The sequence below is a fragment of the Lepidochelys olivacea genome, assembly GCF_965140295.1.
Source record: "Lepidochelys olivacea isolate rLepOli2 genome assembly, chromosome: 4".
Classification (NCBI taxonomy): Eukaryota; Metazoa; Chordata; order Testudines; family Cheloniidae; genus Lepidochelys; species Lepidochelys olivacea.
This window is the reverse complement of record NC_140414.1, coordinates 45860395-45876289: the sequence shown is the minus strand read 5'-3', so window position 1 is coordinate 45876289 and position 15895 is coordinate 45860395. Positions and strand designations below refer to the sequence as shown.

The 15895-nt window shown below is 37.5% G+C and overlaps 1 protein-coding gene and 1 long non-coding RNA gene across 5 annotated transcripts in view; one reads left to right on the top strand and one right to left on the bottom strand.

The window, feature by feature from the left end:
* The window catches only part of PRDM5 (PR/SET domain 5), a 135087-nt gene extending 121020 nt beyond the window's left edge, over window positions 1-14067 (top strand). For all 3 annotated transcript variants that reach the window (XM_084627053.1, XM_084627052.1, XM_084627051.1), the window contains 2 exons: window positions 1352-1456; window positions 11797-14067. In XM_084627053.1, coding sequence (XP_084483179.1) covers window positions 1352-1456; window positions 11797-11961 — 270 coding nt within the window. In that variant the 3' untranslated portion in view covers window positions 11962-14067. The remainder of the gene's footprint in view (window positions 1-1351; window positions 1457-11796) is intronic.
* Window positions 1-15895, bottom strand: part of LOC311519941 — a 202270-nt gene that overhangs the window by 5002 nt on the left and 181373 nt on the right. The window contains exon 3 of one of the 2 annotated variants that reach the window (XR_014711424.1): window positions 5359-5450. The exons of the other annotated variant lie outside the window; for it this stretch is intronic. This is a non-coding gene — a long non-coding RNA (uncharacterized lncRNA). The remainder of the gene's footprint in view (window positions 1-5358; window positions 5451-15895) is intronic. 2 annotated transcript variants of the gene reach the window in all.

Sequence of the window (15895 nt, the reverse complement as noted above, 5' to 3'; positions counted from 1 at the left end):
AAAATACCTTGGTAACTTTCCAGAAATAACTCACTAAACCAAATAGGGTGAAATCCTACTCCTATAGAACTCAATAGCAAAACTCCCATTGGTTTCAATGGGACAAAAATGTCACCCCAAATCTCTTAATATAGAAGGCCTGATTCTCGACTCCATTACAATAGCTTTCTGCCACTGATTTCTGTGGAACTGTACAACTACAGTAACAGCGTGATGAATGAGGCCTAGGAACTCTGAGTTTGTCAGAGACTGAACGCTTGAGTAGTGTTTAAGTGACTTTTCCTACTCCTTAAATGACACTTTGTGTATTGCACAACTTCAGCTATGAAGTCACAACAATGACTTCGTATTACTGGGTTACATAGAATTTGTATTCACTTCCTACTTACTGATATTTTATCATTTACTTTCTTTATTGTTTTAATTCAGAACACAAAATCTGATAGTTTTGTTTTCTCAAATCCACAGATTTTGAAATTGAAACAATATGAAATTTTGGGCCAAACAGAAACCTCGCATGAAAGTGAATGACTAGTAGTAATTTGACTTTGAAAGGCCCTTTGTGTATTTAAAGCATTAAAAATGAGCATTGACTGTAAATGCAATGCCATTTTTATTCATTCATTCATTCACTTGTTTTTTCTGTTATGCTTTTGGACTACTGTAAATGAAGGACTTATGTCTTCCCATATAAGGCCTTCGATTAAGTTAAGTTTGGGAAGGTTGTAAAGGGCTTTCTAACTATATAAGCAGTTCTTGATATATGTCCTTTAAATGATTTATTCCAGTTAGATTATTGCAACCGTTACAAATAATCATGGGCTATAGTAGCCACTAACCAATAGTTCCAGTGAAAATACAGATGACTTGATGATTCTGTACTTTTTTGGGAGAGCTTGTGATGAATAAGTGATTAGCCTTCTGTCACCAACTTTTTAAGATGCTTTTTTTTCCACTACCTACTCCCCAGAAAAATGTGGATGGAAATCCTGAGATTCTAATAGATAACTCACTTATCTTTATGCTTTAGCCTTTCATAGAGGGGAAAGGAAAGGACATTGGGATTTTGTTTTTGTACCTTTCACATTATGAAAAACAGACCCCCAAAACTGCTGTGTTTGAAAGACTGAAACAGATAATTAATTCATAATGGGTGTTGAAGTGGAAACTGTCAGGCCACAGCTTTCCCAGCTTTCACTTAATCATTTGAAACTCATTTTCTGTTGTTTTCACTGACTGCAATCCCTTAGAGAGAATATAAAACTTGCACCATCCAGCATGGAATTCCACTCACTTAATGACTTGCGCTCTGTGTTAACTCACTTTCACTCACTGTTGTCATTGCTTACAGGAAAAGCCATACCAGTGCTCTGAGTGCAACAAGGCTTTCAGTCAGAAGCGAGGCCTGGATGAGCACATGAGGACCCATACTGGAGAGAAACCGTTCCAGTGCGATGTGAGTTGAGCTTTCCCTTTTTCTTCTTGAATTCAACCCAGGAGTCAGACTTTATCTTCCATGAGAGTATTGGCCTATATGTATTTTCACTTTACAGTTATGTGTAACAGCATAAACTTACGCTGTTTTATGGTCTTTGATTGCTTAACTAATGAGATATCACTGAATTAATTTTATGTAGCCTCTTTGTTCATCATTGCACACACTTATTTTATGGCTTCTATCCCTAAAAAGTTGTTTGCACCATTCTTAATGCAATTTGGATGTTGTGCAGTGCAAATTCATTATCATTTGAGGCATACCTTTTGTTCATTTATAAGGTCTTGACAAGTTAATAGCTGGAGATTAGCCTGGATGGGAATATCATTTACTATATTACAGTGGAATCTGAATGTCTATAATATATATTTTCCATATAATGGTTGCTGAATAACTGGAGTGCAAATTCAGAATTTCCAGTTTCTGCTGATCAAAATCTGAATTGAAACTGATTTTACTTTGGCGTGTGGTCACCTTGTTAAATGATCTCTAAAAGTTATGCATCTTCGGTAATGGCTGGAGTGCAGTTATATATTTTTATCATATATCACTAGCATGCTCTTTGCGATCTGTAACATCCCATCTTATAAATGGTGTAGAGTCCCTGTGTGTGGAGTTTGCAGAGAGAGTGCTGTATTGCTCAACTTTTGAAAATTGATAGTCATCTAAATGGTTGGAATATTCTTTGGAAGGGTTTTATGCTGAAGTACTAAATGCCTGGATTTAATAAAGTTCGTTACTCAGTGGTTTTAAAAAAGCACGCAACATTAATTCTGTGGTTTTTATCCTTTTGTGAATAATTCACAAACAGATCATGACTTTTATAAATGTATTCCTTATTCTAAAGTGCTCAACAAATAGTTTGTGAGCAAATTTCAGATGACTCAGAACTAGATATGGGAGCTGTGCGATAGCTCACCAAAGAGCTTCCCTACATGGTGCGTTAGTCCACACCAGAGGAGTGTAAATTCCAGTGAATACTAGAGTGTTGTGTGTTAACTGGCCTGTGTGGAGCCTACTAGTGTGCACTCAAAGTTCTCTAGCGCATGTTAACATAGTCCCATTTCAAACACTACTACTGTAATGCACGCTAGGGAACTTTGAGTGCACACCAGCATGGTCCACATGGGCCAGTTAGTGTGCGACATGCTAGTGCAGACTAGAATTTACACCCTTCTGGAGTGGACTAAAGCATTGTGTCAACAAGCCCTCAGTCACAAGGATCTGTTTGCTGATTAGAATGATCTGGCCTTTACAAAGTACTTCTGATTTCCTTTCATCAGTAAATAAATACACTTTGATTCTTGATTAAAAGGATTTCCACCACCATGCCTGAAATTAACTCTCCATAAACTTGGACACTGATGGGTGCTTGGGACAGAGCCTCACGCTCTGGTTGACAACTCCAAAATAGATGAGTTAGGCCCCATCAAGCTGAAGATCTCCTTCATGTCCCAAGCAATGAGTGAGTTGGAGAAAGGGAAGAAGCCCTCCAACAGTAGTAATAAATGTTTGAGGGCTTCACCATCTCTGGCTAGCAGTCAGGAACAGGAGCACTTCCAACTCCTGGTCCCCTTCTGCAGTAGTGGTCAGGGTAAGAGAGCACCCCCCCCCCAATGATCACAGGGCTTTAAATAAAAGTTGTGCTTTGAGTGTTGGGAGTTTCTCACCCTAAACTCCGTGACTGGGCAATGCATAGGGGTTATTTCAGGGTTAAAGTGAGGATAACTCCCATGGGGATGTACAGACCCTATGTGGAGAGAGAATTTGTGGTACCCAGGAAATAAAGAGCTCATTTACATGAGCTTTAACCCATAGCCACTCCTCAGCTCCCTGATGTGGTGATTCCCCCCATTTTTAGCCCTGATTTGGTCAGGTCTTGCCCCTTGTATGTACTGGCCCAGCACAGAGACAGCATGTGGGACTTGCTGCGGTTTGTGTGCTCAGAGACTGTGTATTTTGGTCTGGATGATACTGTTATTCTGTAAGACAAAATCCTTATAGAATTGTGGGGAAAATTATAAGAGCCATGGTGTTCACTAACCAATTTTGAAACCGTAGTATGATCTTATTAAATATACAGAAACAGAAGTGAGTCCATGTTGAGTACAAAAATATTTTCTGGGCCACCACAGTTTGCATTAACAGCAACATCTCAAGTAGTACACACATCTACAGATATTTAATCCCTCTTACTGGCTCATACAACATTCTGTTTGAGCAATCCTACTCCAGTTTATACAGGACTTCCTTAAATTTAGAGTCACTGTTGATGCTTTCTACAGCTTTCAGATTGCTTTACTTCCTCTCAATCTTTTCAGCCAACTTGCAATGTCTGTAATTTTCCTATAATGGCTGAGGCTAATGTCATCATCCGTAATTATATACTTGGCCTGCACACACCTTTAAAAATATCTATTTGCGGAACCTTTTTGGAGTATTATGTGGTGATAGAAGCAAAATGGAAAAATTCTGTCGTGCTGAATTAGAGAGGATAGAGAGTTTTCCTTCCAATTGGAGTCCCAGCTGAAGATGTTACAAACATAGAAACCAAACACTAGCATTGGTTAATCTAGTCCAATGTTTTGTCTCACACGTGGTCTAGTACCAGAGTCATTAAAGGAAGGCGTAAAAAGCTCAAAAGTGGATAATCTGCCCACAGAAGTTTCTTCCTGACTCCCATCAGTTACGGGTTGGTTTATACACTGAAGCATGCAAATTTATATTATTTGTGATTTTTTTAGTCCTATCTAAGGTAATAGTAGATATTCTCATTAGCTGGTTTAAAAAAAAAATCCTATTAAGCTCTTGACCTCAAAGACATCTTGAGTCAATGAGTTCCACAGGTTAATTATGCATTGTGGGTTTTTTGTTTTTTGTTTTAAATTCTTTGATCAGTTTTAAATGTCTTACCATTCACTTTTAATTATGTCCCCTTGTCGTCCTTTTGTTATAGGAAAGGGTTAATAGGAGAGCATGATTTTACTCTACATCATTCATTATTTTGTATACATCTATTATGTCCCCTCTTATTCCGCTTTATTTGTGAGCTAAATGGTCTCTTTTTTTTTTTCCAGTCTGTCCTCATGAAGACTCTCCATGTCACTAATCATACTTCTTGCTAGTCTCTGGACTCCTATTTTTGATGTATGTTTTAGAGGCATTAAAGCATCCGGGATAGAGTAACATGCTCATTAAGTCCTTTTTATACTGTGATTTTGTGTATGCAGGGATGGACTGAGATGTTATATAGGGCCAGTTCTGGCAAATCCTTACTTAGGAGGTTAGTCCAATAGAGCTACAATAGTTGCAGTGATTGGGCCAGTAAAAATCCTTTTAAGGTACGACAAATTTAGTTTCTTTCAGTGACAGTTCTGTGATCATATTGAGAGAAAAAAAGTCTTGTAATGAATGACTGATTTTTCTTACCTGGTATCAAGAGCGGTCATAATGACTATTCAGTGCCTTTTAAATAAACTCTTTATCCTACAAAAAGAAAAGGAGGACTTGTGGCACCTTAGAGACTAACCAATTTATTTGAGCATAAGCTTTTGTGAGTTACAGCTCACTTCATGGAATGCAACTTATGCTCAAATAAATTTGTTCGTCTCTAAGGTGCCACACGTCCTCCTTTTCTTTTTACGGATACAGACTAACATGGCTGCTACTCTGAAACCTCTTTATTCTAGGTGTCAAGCTTTGCCATTGTTAATACTAATGACTTTAGCATTTAGCACCAGGAAATGCCTCTAGTGCCAAAGGGTTAAACAAGATCAGGTTTCATCTCTTGAAGTAAAGCATTTTTATTGGCCTCATGAAAAGGCTTCATTTGTCCCTAACAGAAATAATTGATGCACCTTTACCTTTGAAAATGCTCCTTGGGTATAAATATTCTTTGCCTTCTGGAACCAGAAATAAAAACAGCAGCTTCCCCTCTTTCTTTCTTTTTTTTTCCCTAGGAGCAAATGTGATGGATGTTATGGTATTGAGCTTTAGTAAGTCAAAGTAATCCGTGCACTACTTTTGATTAGTGTATTACATTTATTTTGAAATCTGCTTAGTCTTTAATCTAAAATATTGTCAAAGTTTTTGTTTTAATGACTTCACCTTCATAAGGGTAACGGTTCAAAGTTGAATCCTGCACAGATCTCATTAATATTCATGGAAATCAGCTTCCCACATACTACAGTGAAAATTTTAGCATGTCATCTACTAAAAAAGTGGACTAAACTGGAATTGAGATTGTTTTAAATGATATCTGTCCTCTGAAAATATGCATGGTTTTATCAAAAAGACAAATGAACTGTAGTTGCTTTTATAGGTAACAGATGCTTCTCTAGGAGCAAGAAGGGCATGCATTGCCTATCCTGGTTTATTTCCAGTATGATACAATCTCTTCACACTCTTCTTTCAGGTGACCCTAAACATACCTTTGTGATCAGATGTCACCATCCTCCACACTAAAAACATTGATCATTGTAATGAGATTCAAGGTTCAAGTGAGCATATAGTAGGACTTTGTAAATCAATACAATGTTACAGGTTAATTACAAAATTGAGATAAAAAGCAAACTCTTTAAAACAATTTTACAGTTACACAGAAAGCATCACAAGAAGGATCATGTATTCAAGTAATGATTGTTATAACGTCTGGTCTCTGTTCCTTTCCAAAAAGGTGGTAATTAGAACGGTTTAAGGGCTTGAAGCAAAGCCTGGAACACGTAATGCTAGATCCTGTCATTGTATGACCACTGAAAATGAAATAATGTGTCCTTAATACAACCGTAATAAACTTTTTAATGTAAAAATATAGAGGAATTATTCTGGAGTTCTAGGCCTTGATTCAGCATTACATGGGAGGCAGTGTTGCCTAGTGGAATAAACAGTGGTCTGGGACTCGGGAGACGTGGATTCAATTCCTAGCTCTGCTACTGAGCATCTGAATGATCTTGCCCCCTCTGTGCCTCACTTTCTCTATCTGTGGTAATATAAATGGCTTCCTTTGTAAAGCACTTTGAGATCTACTGATGAAAAGAGCTAGGTGTTATTACTTAAGCATGTGCTTGTGTGCTTTGCTGGATTAGGCAATTAAATTGTCAGCTTTATCAGCCGAGTTCAGAAACCTTTTCCTTCAGCATTCCATGGTGCTTTTCTACTCCAGAACTGCTTTTCAACCAGTCAGAAAGCTTTGTTGTCATAATGTGATTTTTACAATCTGTAAACATAGTAATAATCAGGAAATGATGCATTTCATTTTGGGTGAATTACATTCTCAGTTTCAAGCAATATTTCTGACTGGTTAATCTTGTTCTTAACACTGCTACATTTTGTGGCCTCATTCTAAGGTTTAATCTTGGTAATGCACTCTTATTTTTGTATGGAATTTTGCGATGTTGCCGTTATTGAATTTCAGGAGGAATTAACATTGGATAACCTGTGTCTGTAAGCAGTTTATCCTTCTCTTATGGCAGACAATCTGCCATTGTTAAGCTGTCATCACTGTATAATGGGGATTCATTAGAAATTACTTACTCAAAGGTGAACTTGACATACTGCATTCTATTCATGGAGGTATTCACATTGGTTATTGTACAGTATATAGGCTGTGTGTGCATACAAATATATGTATGTATGTAATGCCTGTGTGGGCATATACAATGTAGGTTTCATGGCTGTCATGATTATTACAAAAATAGCCATTACATTTGACATTTTTAGATTTGTGTATGTGCATGCGTTTCAGCAGAACATGATGGTCACAGCTGGACAAACTTTATTCAAGCCTTAAGAGCTACAAGATTACTTCCTGGGTTGTATGGGAGTGTAGGAGAGAGCAAGAGATCAGCAAAAGCCACTGCACCAACATAAGACCAGAGCAATGGCCTCTATAAGTAACTTTTATATTCAGAAGGTCATAAGGTTCTCCTGTTGCCTGGGGTAAAAGGATAATTGCTTGATCACCACATTTGCTATTCAGAAGTCAGCACTGTTACGTCATCTCATGTGTTTAACGCTGCCCCATTGCAACAGCATATGTTCTGTTTGTTTGGAAAAAGGAAGTTATTTTGGATACAAAATATTGCCTTTGACTATTGCCCTTTTCTCTGACTGTCCTATGACTTTTCCGTAATTGGCATAAAGCAATTGCATTCCAGGTCAGAATAACCTATGTAGATAAACGTCCTGGACTGCTCAGATTTAGTTTTATTGAGTTCAAAGGGAGTCGCACGATTTGAAATGCAGCACCAGCCCTAGTTAGCACAACTACAGCTTTAAAACTCCACCTCTCTTGCTGGTGAATTCCACTGCTACTACCAAGGTCCCATACTTATAAGACACTCCTTTCCTGCGGGAAAGGTGGATGTCTGTGATCCCTGGACTGCAGCTGTTGTTACAAGAGTGCACCAAGTTTAACTCTTCAATCATCACAAGGACATACTTGCTTAAAAAGAAAAAGTTACCACCTAAGAAATCCATACACAAATACCAGTGTACCAAGATGAAAGTCAGTAGGTGAAAAAATACCTGCAATCTTTCAAAACAACTATTCAGCTATCCTACATACAGAAGAATAATTTCTGAAAATGGGTATGCAAAATCGATACCCCTTAAAATGGTGTCAACAGAATTTAACAATTCAGCTTAGATACAAACTGGTGGCATAAAGCCTAGCATGGTGGAACACCCCACCCCACCCCCCGGCTCATCATCATCACTCCCATAACTGCGTTGGTCATTGGGGCACCATCACTGATGAGCAATAAACCAATTGTCTCCACCCCTGACAATTGTGTGTCAGTGCTTGAGTGTCCACAAAATCCATTCCTGTCCACTCTTTTATGTTTTCAATCGATCTCTTCTTCTCTTCCCCTGTACTGTCCCTTGGAGGATGATCTTAGATAGGCCAGATGATCTTGTTACACGGCTGTACCACTTCAACTTGCGCTTCTTCAGGGTCGTCAGGAGGTCTTCATATGACCCAGCACATTGGGTGATGATGTTGCGGATCTCTTCATTAGTGACGTGGTTGAAGTAGCAGATGCCCAGGATTTTATGGAAGCATCTCATCTCTACTACCTGTATTTTCCATTCAAGTTCTGCTGTAAGGGTCCATGTCTTGCATGCATACAGAAAAATGGAGATGACCAATGCATGCAGCGGTTTCAGTTTGGATTCGAGGGAGATGTTTTTATTCCTTGGCTTTTGCTTTGCCAGTGTTGCTGCTGTTTGCACAGTTCTTGCCTGAATTTCTGCCTTGGATTCTTCATCAGTGATGATTGCCCGCAAATACATGAGTGGTTTCACTGTCTCCAGCTCTTGTCCACTGACACAAGAGCTGATCCCATCACGTTTGTTTGTCATCAGCTTGGTTTTCTCTGCATTGATTTCCATGCCAAATTTTGAGGAGGTTTCATCCAATTGTTTCACAAGGTTTGCAAGGTCATCTTTGCCGCCTGCCAGGCCATCAATGTGATCAGCGAACCGAAGATTTGAGATTGTTCGCCCCCCCCCAATGCTGACTGTGCATATGTGATCTTTTAGGGCATCAGTCATTATGCAGCCACCAGAAAAATGGAGATACTAGTGTCTTAGACAGTCCAGATTCAACAGAGGAGGATGACTTTCCAATACTATGTGAAGAGGTGGAGACAGCTGTGAAATCAATCAAGAATGGAAAGGCTACAGGTATTGACAACATCCCAGCCAAACTGATGAATTTCGGAGGAGAAATAGTAATAGATGTACTCAGCAAGATATACAACAAGATCCCCATGGACACAGTCACTAATCATCACTCTGCCAAAGAAAGGCAACCTGCAATTGTGTCAAAATTACCAGACCATAAGCTTAATTAGCCATCCCAGCAAAGTGATGTTGAAAGTCATATTGAACAGATTGAAGCCACAAGTGGAGAATATCATTGCTGAAGAACAGGCTGGCTTTCATGCTGGAAGAAGTATCCCAGAACAGATTTTCAACCTTCGTGTTCTATGTGAGAAGTACTACAACACCAGCAGGACATCTACCAGATCTCTGTTGCCTTCAAGAAGTTATTTGACACAGTATGGCACGAAGCTCTCTGGGCAACCGTGAAGTAGTACAGTGTTTGTCGTAAGCTTATTCTTACCATTAAACAACTGTATGCCAAGGCCAGCAGTGCAGTTCTCATCAGTGGCATAATAGGAAAGTGGTTTTGCACCTTCTTTCACCCACACTGTTCAACATCTACTTGGAGTGCATAATGACTGATGCCCTGATGTCCTCTTCCCCCCACACCCCCTGCTACTACAATATAAATAATCATATTGGGAGCTTACTTTAAGACCTTGTCTATGAAAGACATTTTTGTACCATGGCATAGCAAGTGTACTCTAGGCCACCATTATTCTGAGATCAAGGCCTGGATTATCTCTATATGTATTTTAGCACAATGTTTTTGCAACAACTTTCTATGAAATTAAAATAAAAACTTACCATGTCTCTGTTTCTCTGCTTTGTATTAATTCATTCCTTTTCTCCTCTGTCTGACACTATTTCCTCAGTCTTTGTCTATTTTATTGCCAGTTAACTTTCCTTTTCTCTATTCCCATTCTTTAAATAGCTACCATCATTCCCTTTGTTCTTTCACTCCCCCTATTAAATTCTATTTTCCTCCTTTCACTTCATCCTTATGTAACAGTCCTCTGAAGTTTAATAAGTATAGATATGATTCTATAGACATTACTCTTAAAAATATACAATAGAGAATTTATTATTCCTATTATAATTTTTTTAATATTTCTATGATAATCATGCCCAAATGCATCAGTAAAGATCAGACCCCCAGTGTGTGTGTTTTAAACTGACAGTGTCCCTTTAACAGAAATATATGGGGAGCTTTCTGTTTGTGGCCACCTTCATTTTGTTCTGCATGTTACTGTTCCTCTTCACTAATATAAGCACAGCATTGTGATTCTACTCCACGTTCATGCATACAAAGTTATTTCATGAGGGAGAACAACCTTCTTCTGACAGACATTCACAGCAGTAGCACGAAGAATACAGAAATTGCTGACAAAACAATGTGCTTTCTGTACAAATGTTCTTTTGTTTCAGGTTTCCCAACAGTGAAAGTCCTTCTTTAAAGTACATACATTTGAAAATTCAGTGCTCTTCATCCACCTTGCCTCTTGATATGCCTACAGTAATTCTAATTTGGTTCCAAAGTGCTATGAAAAGCATTTAATCAGTCATTATAGTTTAATTCTGGGCAAGCAAACACTGTCAGGGCATACAGTGAGTTTTTCTCTTTTGCTGGCTACGGGAAAGATCCTGGAACTTACATTTAGGAGTATTTTTTCTTGACTAGTTGCGGAGACATGAATGCACTTACTTGTATACTACTGCTCAATATGAGACAGGGTTACAGAATCAGAACCTAAGTTAAGGGAACATTGAATGAGCAATAGGCTACTTAGTGGATTATTCCCTATTAGTATATTTTTAGGTTCAAATCCAGCTCCCAGTGCCCAAGCCAAATATCCGGGGAAGAAGATTAGCAGATATACAGGGAGGCAGAAAGGAGAAATCCTCTGCACTTCTTCCAAACTATGGAATGGGTGCAGAGCCACTCTGTAGAAGCTGTGCAGGGTTGAGGGGAAGGAATGGAAATAGTATCATGTGACTCATATGACCAATCATGACTGACTAACAGTTCTTATTTCAGATGACAAGTGAATACATTGCACGAGCTATACAAAGAGTTTAAAATTCATTGAGTGAAGGCAAATAAATAATTTGGAAGAAATTGCAGTCTGACAGTCAATGTGCAGAAAAGCTAAATTTGTCAACTAACTTTTTTGTTCAGTTATTAGATTGGGCTTGGTCTATGAATTCACAATATGCAAGACATAAATTTAAGGCCTAATTTTGCAAATATGTGCACATGTGAGTACTTCACCCACATGAGCAGTCCTGCCAGCTTCAGTGCAATTCTTTTGAAGAACTTGGAAGCCATTGACTTCAATACGACTATGCATATGAACAAAGTAACAAGTTCCTCAGTGCTTCCAGCAGTGTGGTGTTTTGTTTTTTTTTAAATGCCCATGTTGCCAACTGTTAACCTAAGAAAACAAAGATACAAGAAACCGAGCAATATAACTTAAAGGAAGTTAGGAGTTCATCTTTCAAAATCTTAGCTCATGTTTTCAGTTTTGCAAATACATAATACAATGATACATGAGTTCCTAGCATTGATTTAAAATAAAACTTTCAGGTTTTTTGAAAATTTATTGATTTTTGTCTTGTTTTTCCTACTTTAGGTTTGTGATTTATCCTTCAGCCTGAAGAAAATGTTGATCCGACACAAGCTGACTCACAACCCCAATCGTCCAATGGCTGAATGCCAGCTTTGCCACAAGAAGTTTACAAGAAATGACTACCTCAAAGTGCACATGGAAAATGTCCATGGAGAAACTGACAGCTAACCATGGCTTATGCAAGAAAAGTGTGTCTAGTGTTCAAGAGTGTTCCATCTGTACATGTACAAACTCCAGACTTCTCACCTGATGACTGAGCAGAGTCAGGAAAAATAACTGTAATGTGTTCACAATCTTTTTTCCATTTTGCTTTGTGTTTATGTTACTAGAGTTTTTTTAATCAAGTAAAACACTGTTTGAAGATAAGAGAACTTTTCTTTCTCTTATAAGTTAAACCATTTTATTTGCAGCCTTGATACCTTAGATCTTGGTGGTGTTATCCTGAAATTTTGGACGTAGATCAGTGTATCTAAAGCTTCTGGAGCACAGGAAAGGCAGTTGGATAAATTCACTTTCATCCTGACTGACCAGTGATCCAAGCAAATTTTATTCAGATATTAACACCACGCTTTATTAGAACATAGTTTCTTCATACTTTTAGTGCCTTTAATCATTAGATAATTTTGTGGCATCTCAAGATCAATTTAATGTATGGTACAGAAACTGCAGGAGTCTTGACTCTCACGCACTTCATCAGCAAGAAAGGTGTAACTTCTAGTTGCCATTGTGTGAGACAAGTCAAGAGCAACGGCTGTGAACGATTAGGTTTAAAAAACATATTAATGCCCACAGTTGTAACTGGCAGGGCCAGGAGGGAAAAAAACCTGGCTTCTGCAGATACAATTGTCTGGTTAAGGCAAAAAATATGTATTCAATTTACTGGGGGAAATGTTGTTCCCTGAGGTTTTATCCTGTGGAAATCAGCTGCCCTGATTATCCCCCTTAAATGGCTTTGGTTTTCATAAAACTGTTAATGAGCACCAGGGAAAAAATATTGCATGCAACTGGGTAACATTCAAATTCTCCCAGATGTTAGAATAAGATTTGTATTCCACAGTTCTTAAAAAGAATTCTCATATGTTATCCATGTATGCTACTGTATAACAAAGAGCTCATTTTTACCTAATGAGACTGTGAAAATCATAACTCTAGCAGTAGATTGCATTTGAGGTCCTATACAATTCCTCAGTAGTCTTCACAGTTAAACATTAGGGCTCTGCCTGTGTGTTCACATTCATTATAGTTTACATGGACCAATACTGTTAAAAATAATTTGTAACTATACACCTTGCTCCTGCTAAAAGCTTCTCAGTTGCTGATGGGAAATGTTGTAAACTTTCTCCTGGACTGCAAGTGACCAGACAGACACTGGATGGATGAGCAAGAGGAAATAGAAGGTGAAATCCTGGCCCCACTGAAGTCAATGGTAAAACTCATATTTGACTTCACTGGGGACGGTGAATTTCAACCACTGTTTCCATTCTGGAAGGAAATGAGGGGGCCAGAAGCATCATCTTTTCTTTCTCTATTCATAATCTTTTATTTTGGATCCTATTCCATGGGATAGCCTACAGTCAATTCTCAAAACTGAAGAGAAAATATGTAGTTATCAGTAACATTATTAATTTTCACAAATGTGAACAGAACACAACATGGGTTCCTATTGGAACTCAAAAGAAAGCATATCACTAATAAGTGTGTTCTGAAGAAAAGACTATTTCAGGGGGTTGCCCACATTTCCATAGTCTTCACCATATTTTATTACAAGACTATTTTTTGGAGCACCTCCCTCCCCATTAAAGTTCTGTAGTACTGTGGGGCAACTGTGGCAATTGTTTACATGGTGACATTTTATAAGAAAGATTTTTAATGTACTTACTTGTCTTTTAATGCAATTAATGAGCTGGAAATAAGGAGGAAGCACCGTAACTTTGGGCCAGACTCAGCACACACTGAAATCAATGGGTTTTTCCATATATTCCAGTGGCCTTTTGTTTAGGCACCATGTGACCAACCAGGTCAAAGGGACCCTCTGCTCTATCTGGATGACACTAAAATCTGTCATTCAAAAACTTGTTTATAAAAATAGAGTAGACACAATAGTAATAAGCCAATGGATATGATGCCACACATATAACATGTAATTATAATGGGCCACTCTCAGTTACACTAATGTAAATCCAGTGTAGCACCATTGAATTAATCAGATTTGACAATAGTGTAACTGAGAAGAATTTATCACATGTATATGTTGTCATTTTATATTTGATACATTATAACCTATGATATTTCCTTTTAATTAAAATACAACTTATTTTCCTATATTTTATAACAGTTTGTCTCAATGTCCTATTTTAGGTGCAAAGCATGTGTTTCATTTTTTTTAATTCATTATTCAACAATGGTTGGTTCATTTTATTGCATTCAGTTTGATTTTTGAAATACTTATTGAATCTTATTTTATTAAGTAGGACATCTGTACATTTGGGAAGAGGAGAATAATTGGGAATGTTTTGTTAGTTTTGGAATCTCAACTACCTTTGTGAAACTTCAAAATGTAGATTTCTTTATGCATAGTTTGGTGTCTGAGAATCTGATGAAACTCTGAAGACTTACCAATTTTGTCTGTTTTAATTATATATATCACAGGTGTGTGAGACAAATACTGCAAAAGACTAAGTTGGATTTATGTTTACTCTATCAGGAAAGTTCTCGTGAAGGAGTTTACTGGCAAGGATATTTGCAGAAACAGATGATTTAAAATTAACTTGTTGCTGTTATTAGTATAAGAAATCTGATACCAAGAGTTACATTCAGCCAATAAGTGAACAGAAACATAACCCTGTGTTCTATTTTGGTGGTGGTGGTAGTTGTTGTAATTCCTCTTATTGGCAAAAATAAAATAAAATAAAAAAACAATTTGGGTGGGATTTGGTTTCTTTCCCCCGCTACCTTTCTCCTCCTCTTTTGTTTTCTCACTTTTTAGTGACAAAATATGAATAGGAGGAAAAGAGGGGGAGGGAGGAAAAAAACCCGAAAAGATATTTTTTTAAAATTGATTTTTTTATTTCATTTTCAGATGAAAATGTGTTCCTTTTCAAAACTCCATGGAACACTTTTCAGTTTATTAATAATTTCTACCAATAATTTGGTGAACAATTTTGAATAGTGATTTTTCTCAAATGTGATTATCTGCTCACAGATAATGCATGAACGGGAAAAAATTAATTTTTAGTAATTTTATTTCGTGTCAAAGCACTACTGAATAAATAGCAGCAAAAGTTCAATTATACGTGTATGTACTGTAACTGATAGTTGCAGCTGTGTGTTTGACAAGTTCTTTCATTAGCCGGGATGGTAATGGTCAATATTTGGAAGAGACACCTCCAGGGAAAACATAAGCAGGAGGTGCAGAAAGTGATGCTGAAGTTTCAGCAGGCTGTAACCTACCTCAGAGCTGAATCTTGTAATCATGCCCATCTGGAACTTCAGGAGTTTGAGTATATTAAGAACAAAAAGAATCCTAACAATGGTATTGGTCCATTACTAGATGAAAATGGAAGAATTGTCAATAATAATGCAGAAATGGTAGAAATGTACAATAAATATATCTGTTGTGTGTTTGGGGAAAAAACAGATGATAGTCATATCATATGATGATAACACCCTCTCAATTCCAATTTAACATCATCCTGAGTTACAACAGCAACTATTAAAAGTTAGACATTTTCAAATCAGGAGCTGTGGCTAATATACATCCAAGAGTTTTCAAAGAACTTGACTTTCAAAAAGTCTTGGAACACGGGGGGAGTTCCAGAAGAAGAAAGCCCATGTTGTGCCAATATTTAAAAAGAGTAAATGCAGTGACTCAGGTTATTTTAGGCCTGTCAGTTTGACATCGATCCCAGCTAAATTAATGGAGTAGTTAATATGGGGACTTGATTAATAAAAAATTAAAGGACGGTAATATAATTAATGCCAATCAATATGGGTTTATGGAAAATAGATTCTGTCAAATTAAGCTGTTCCTTTTTTTTTTAAATGAGATTAGAAGTTTGGTTGATAAAAGTAATAGTTTCAATGTAACAGACTTCTCTAAGGC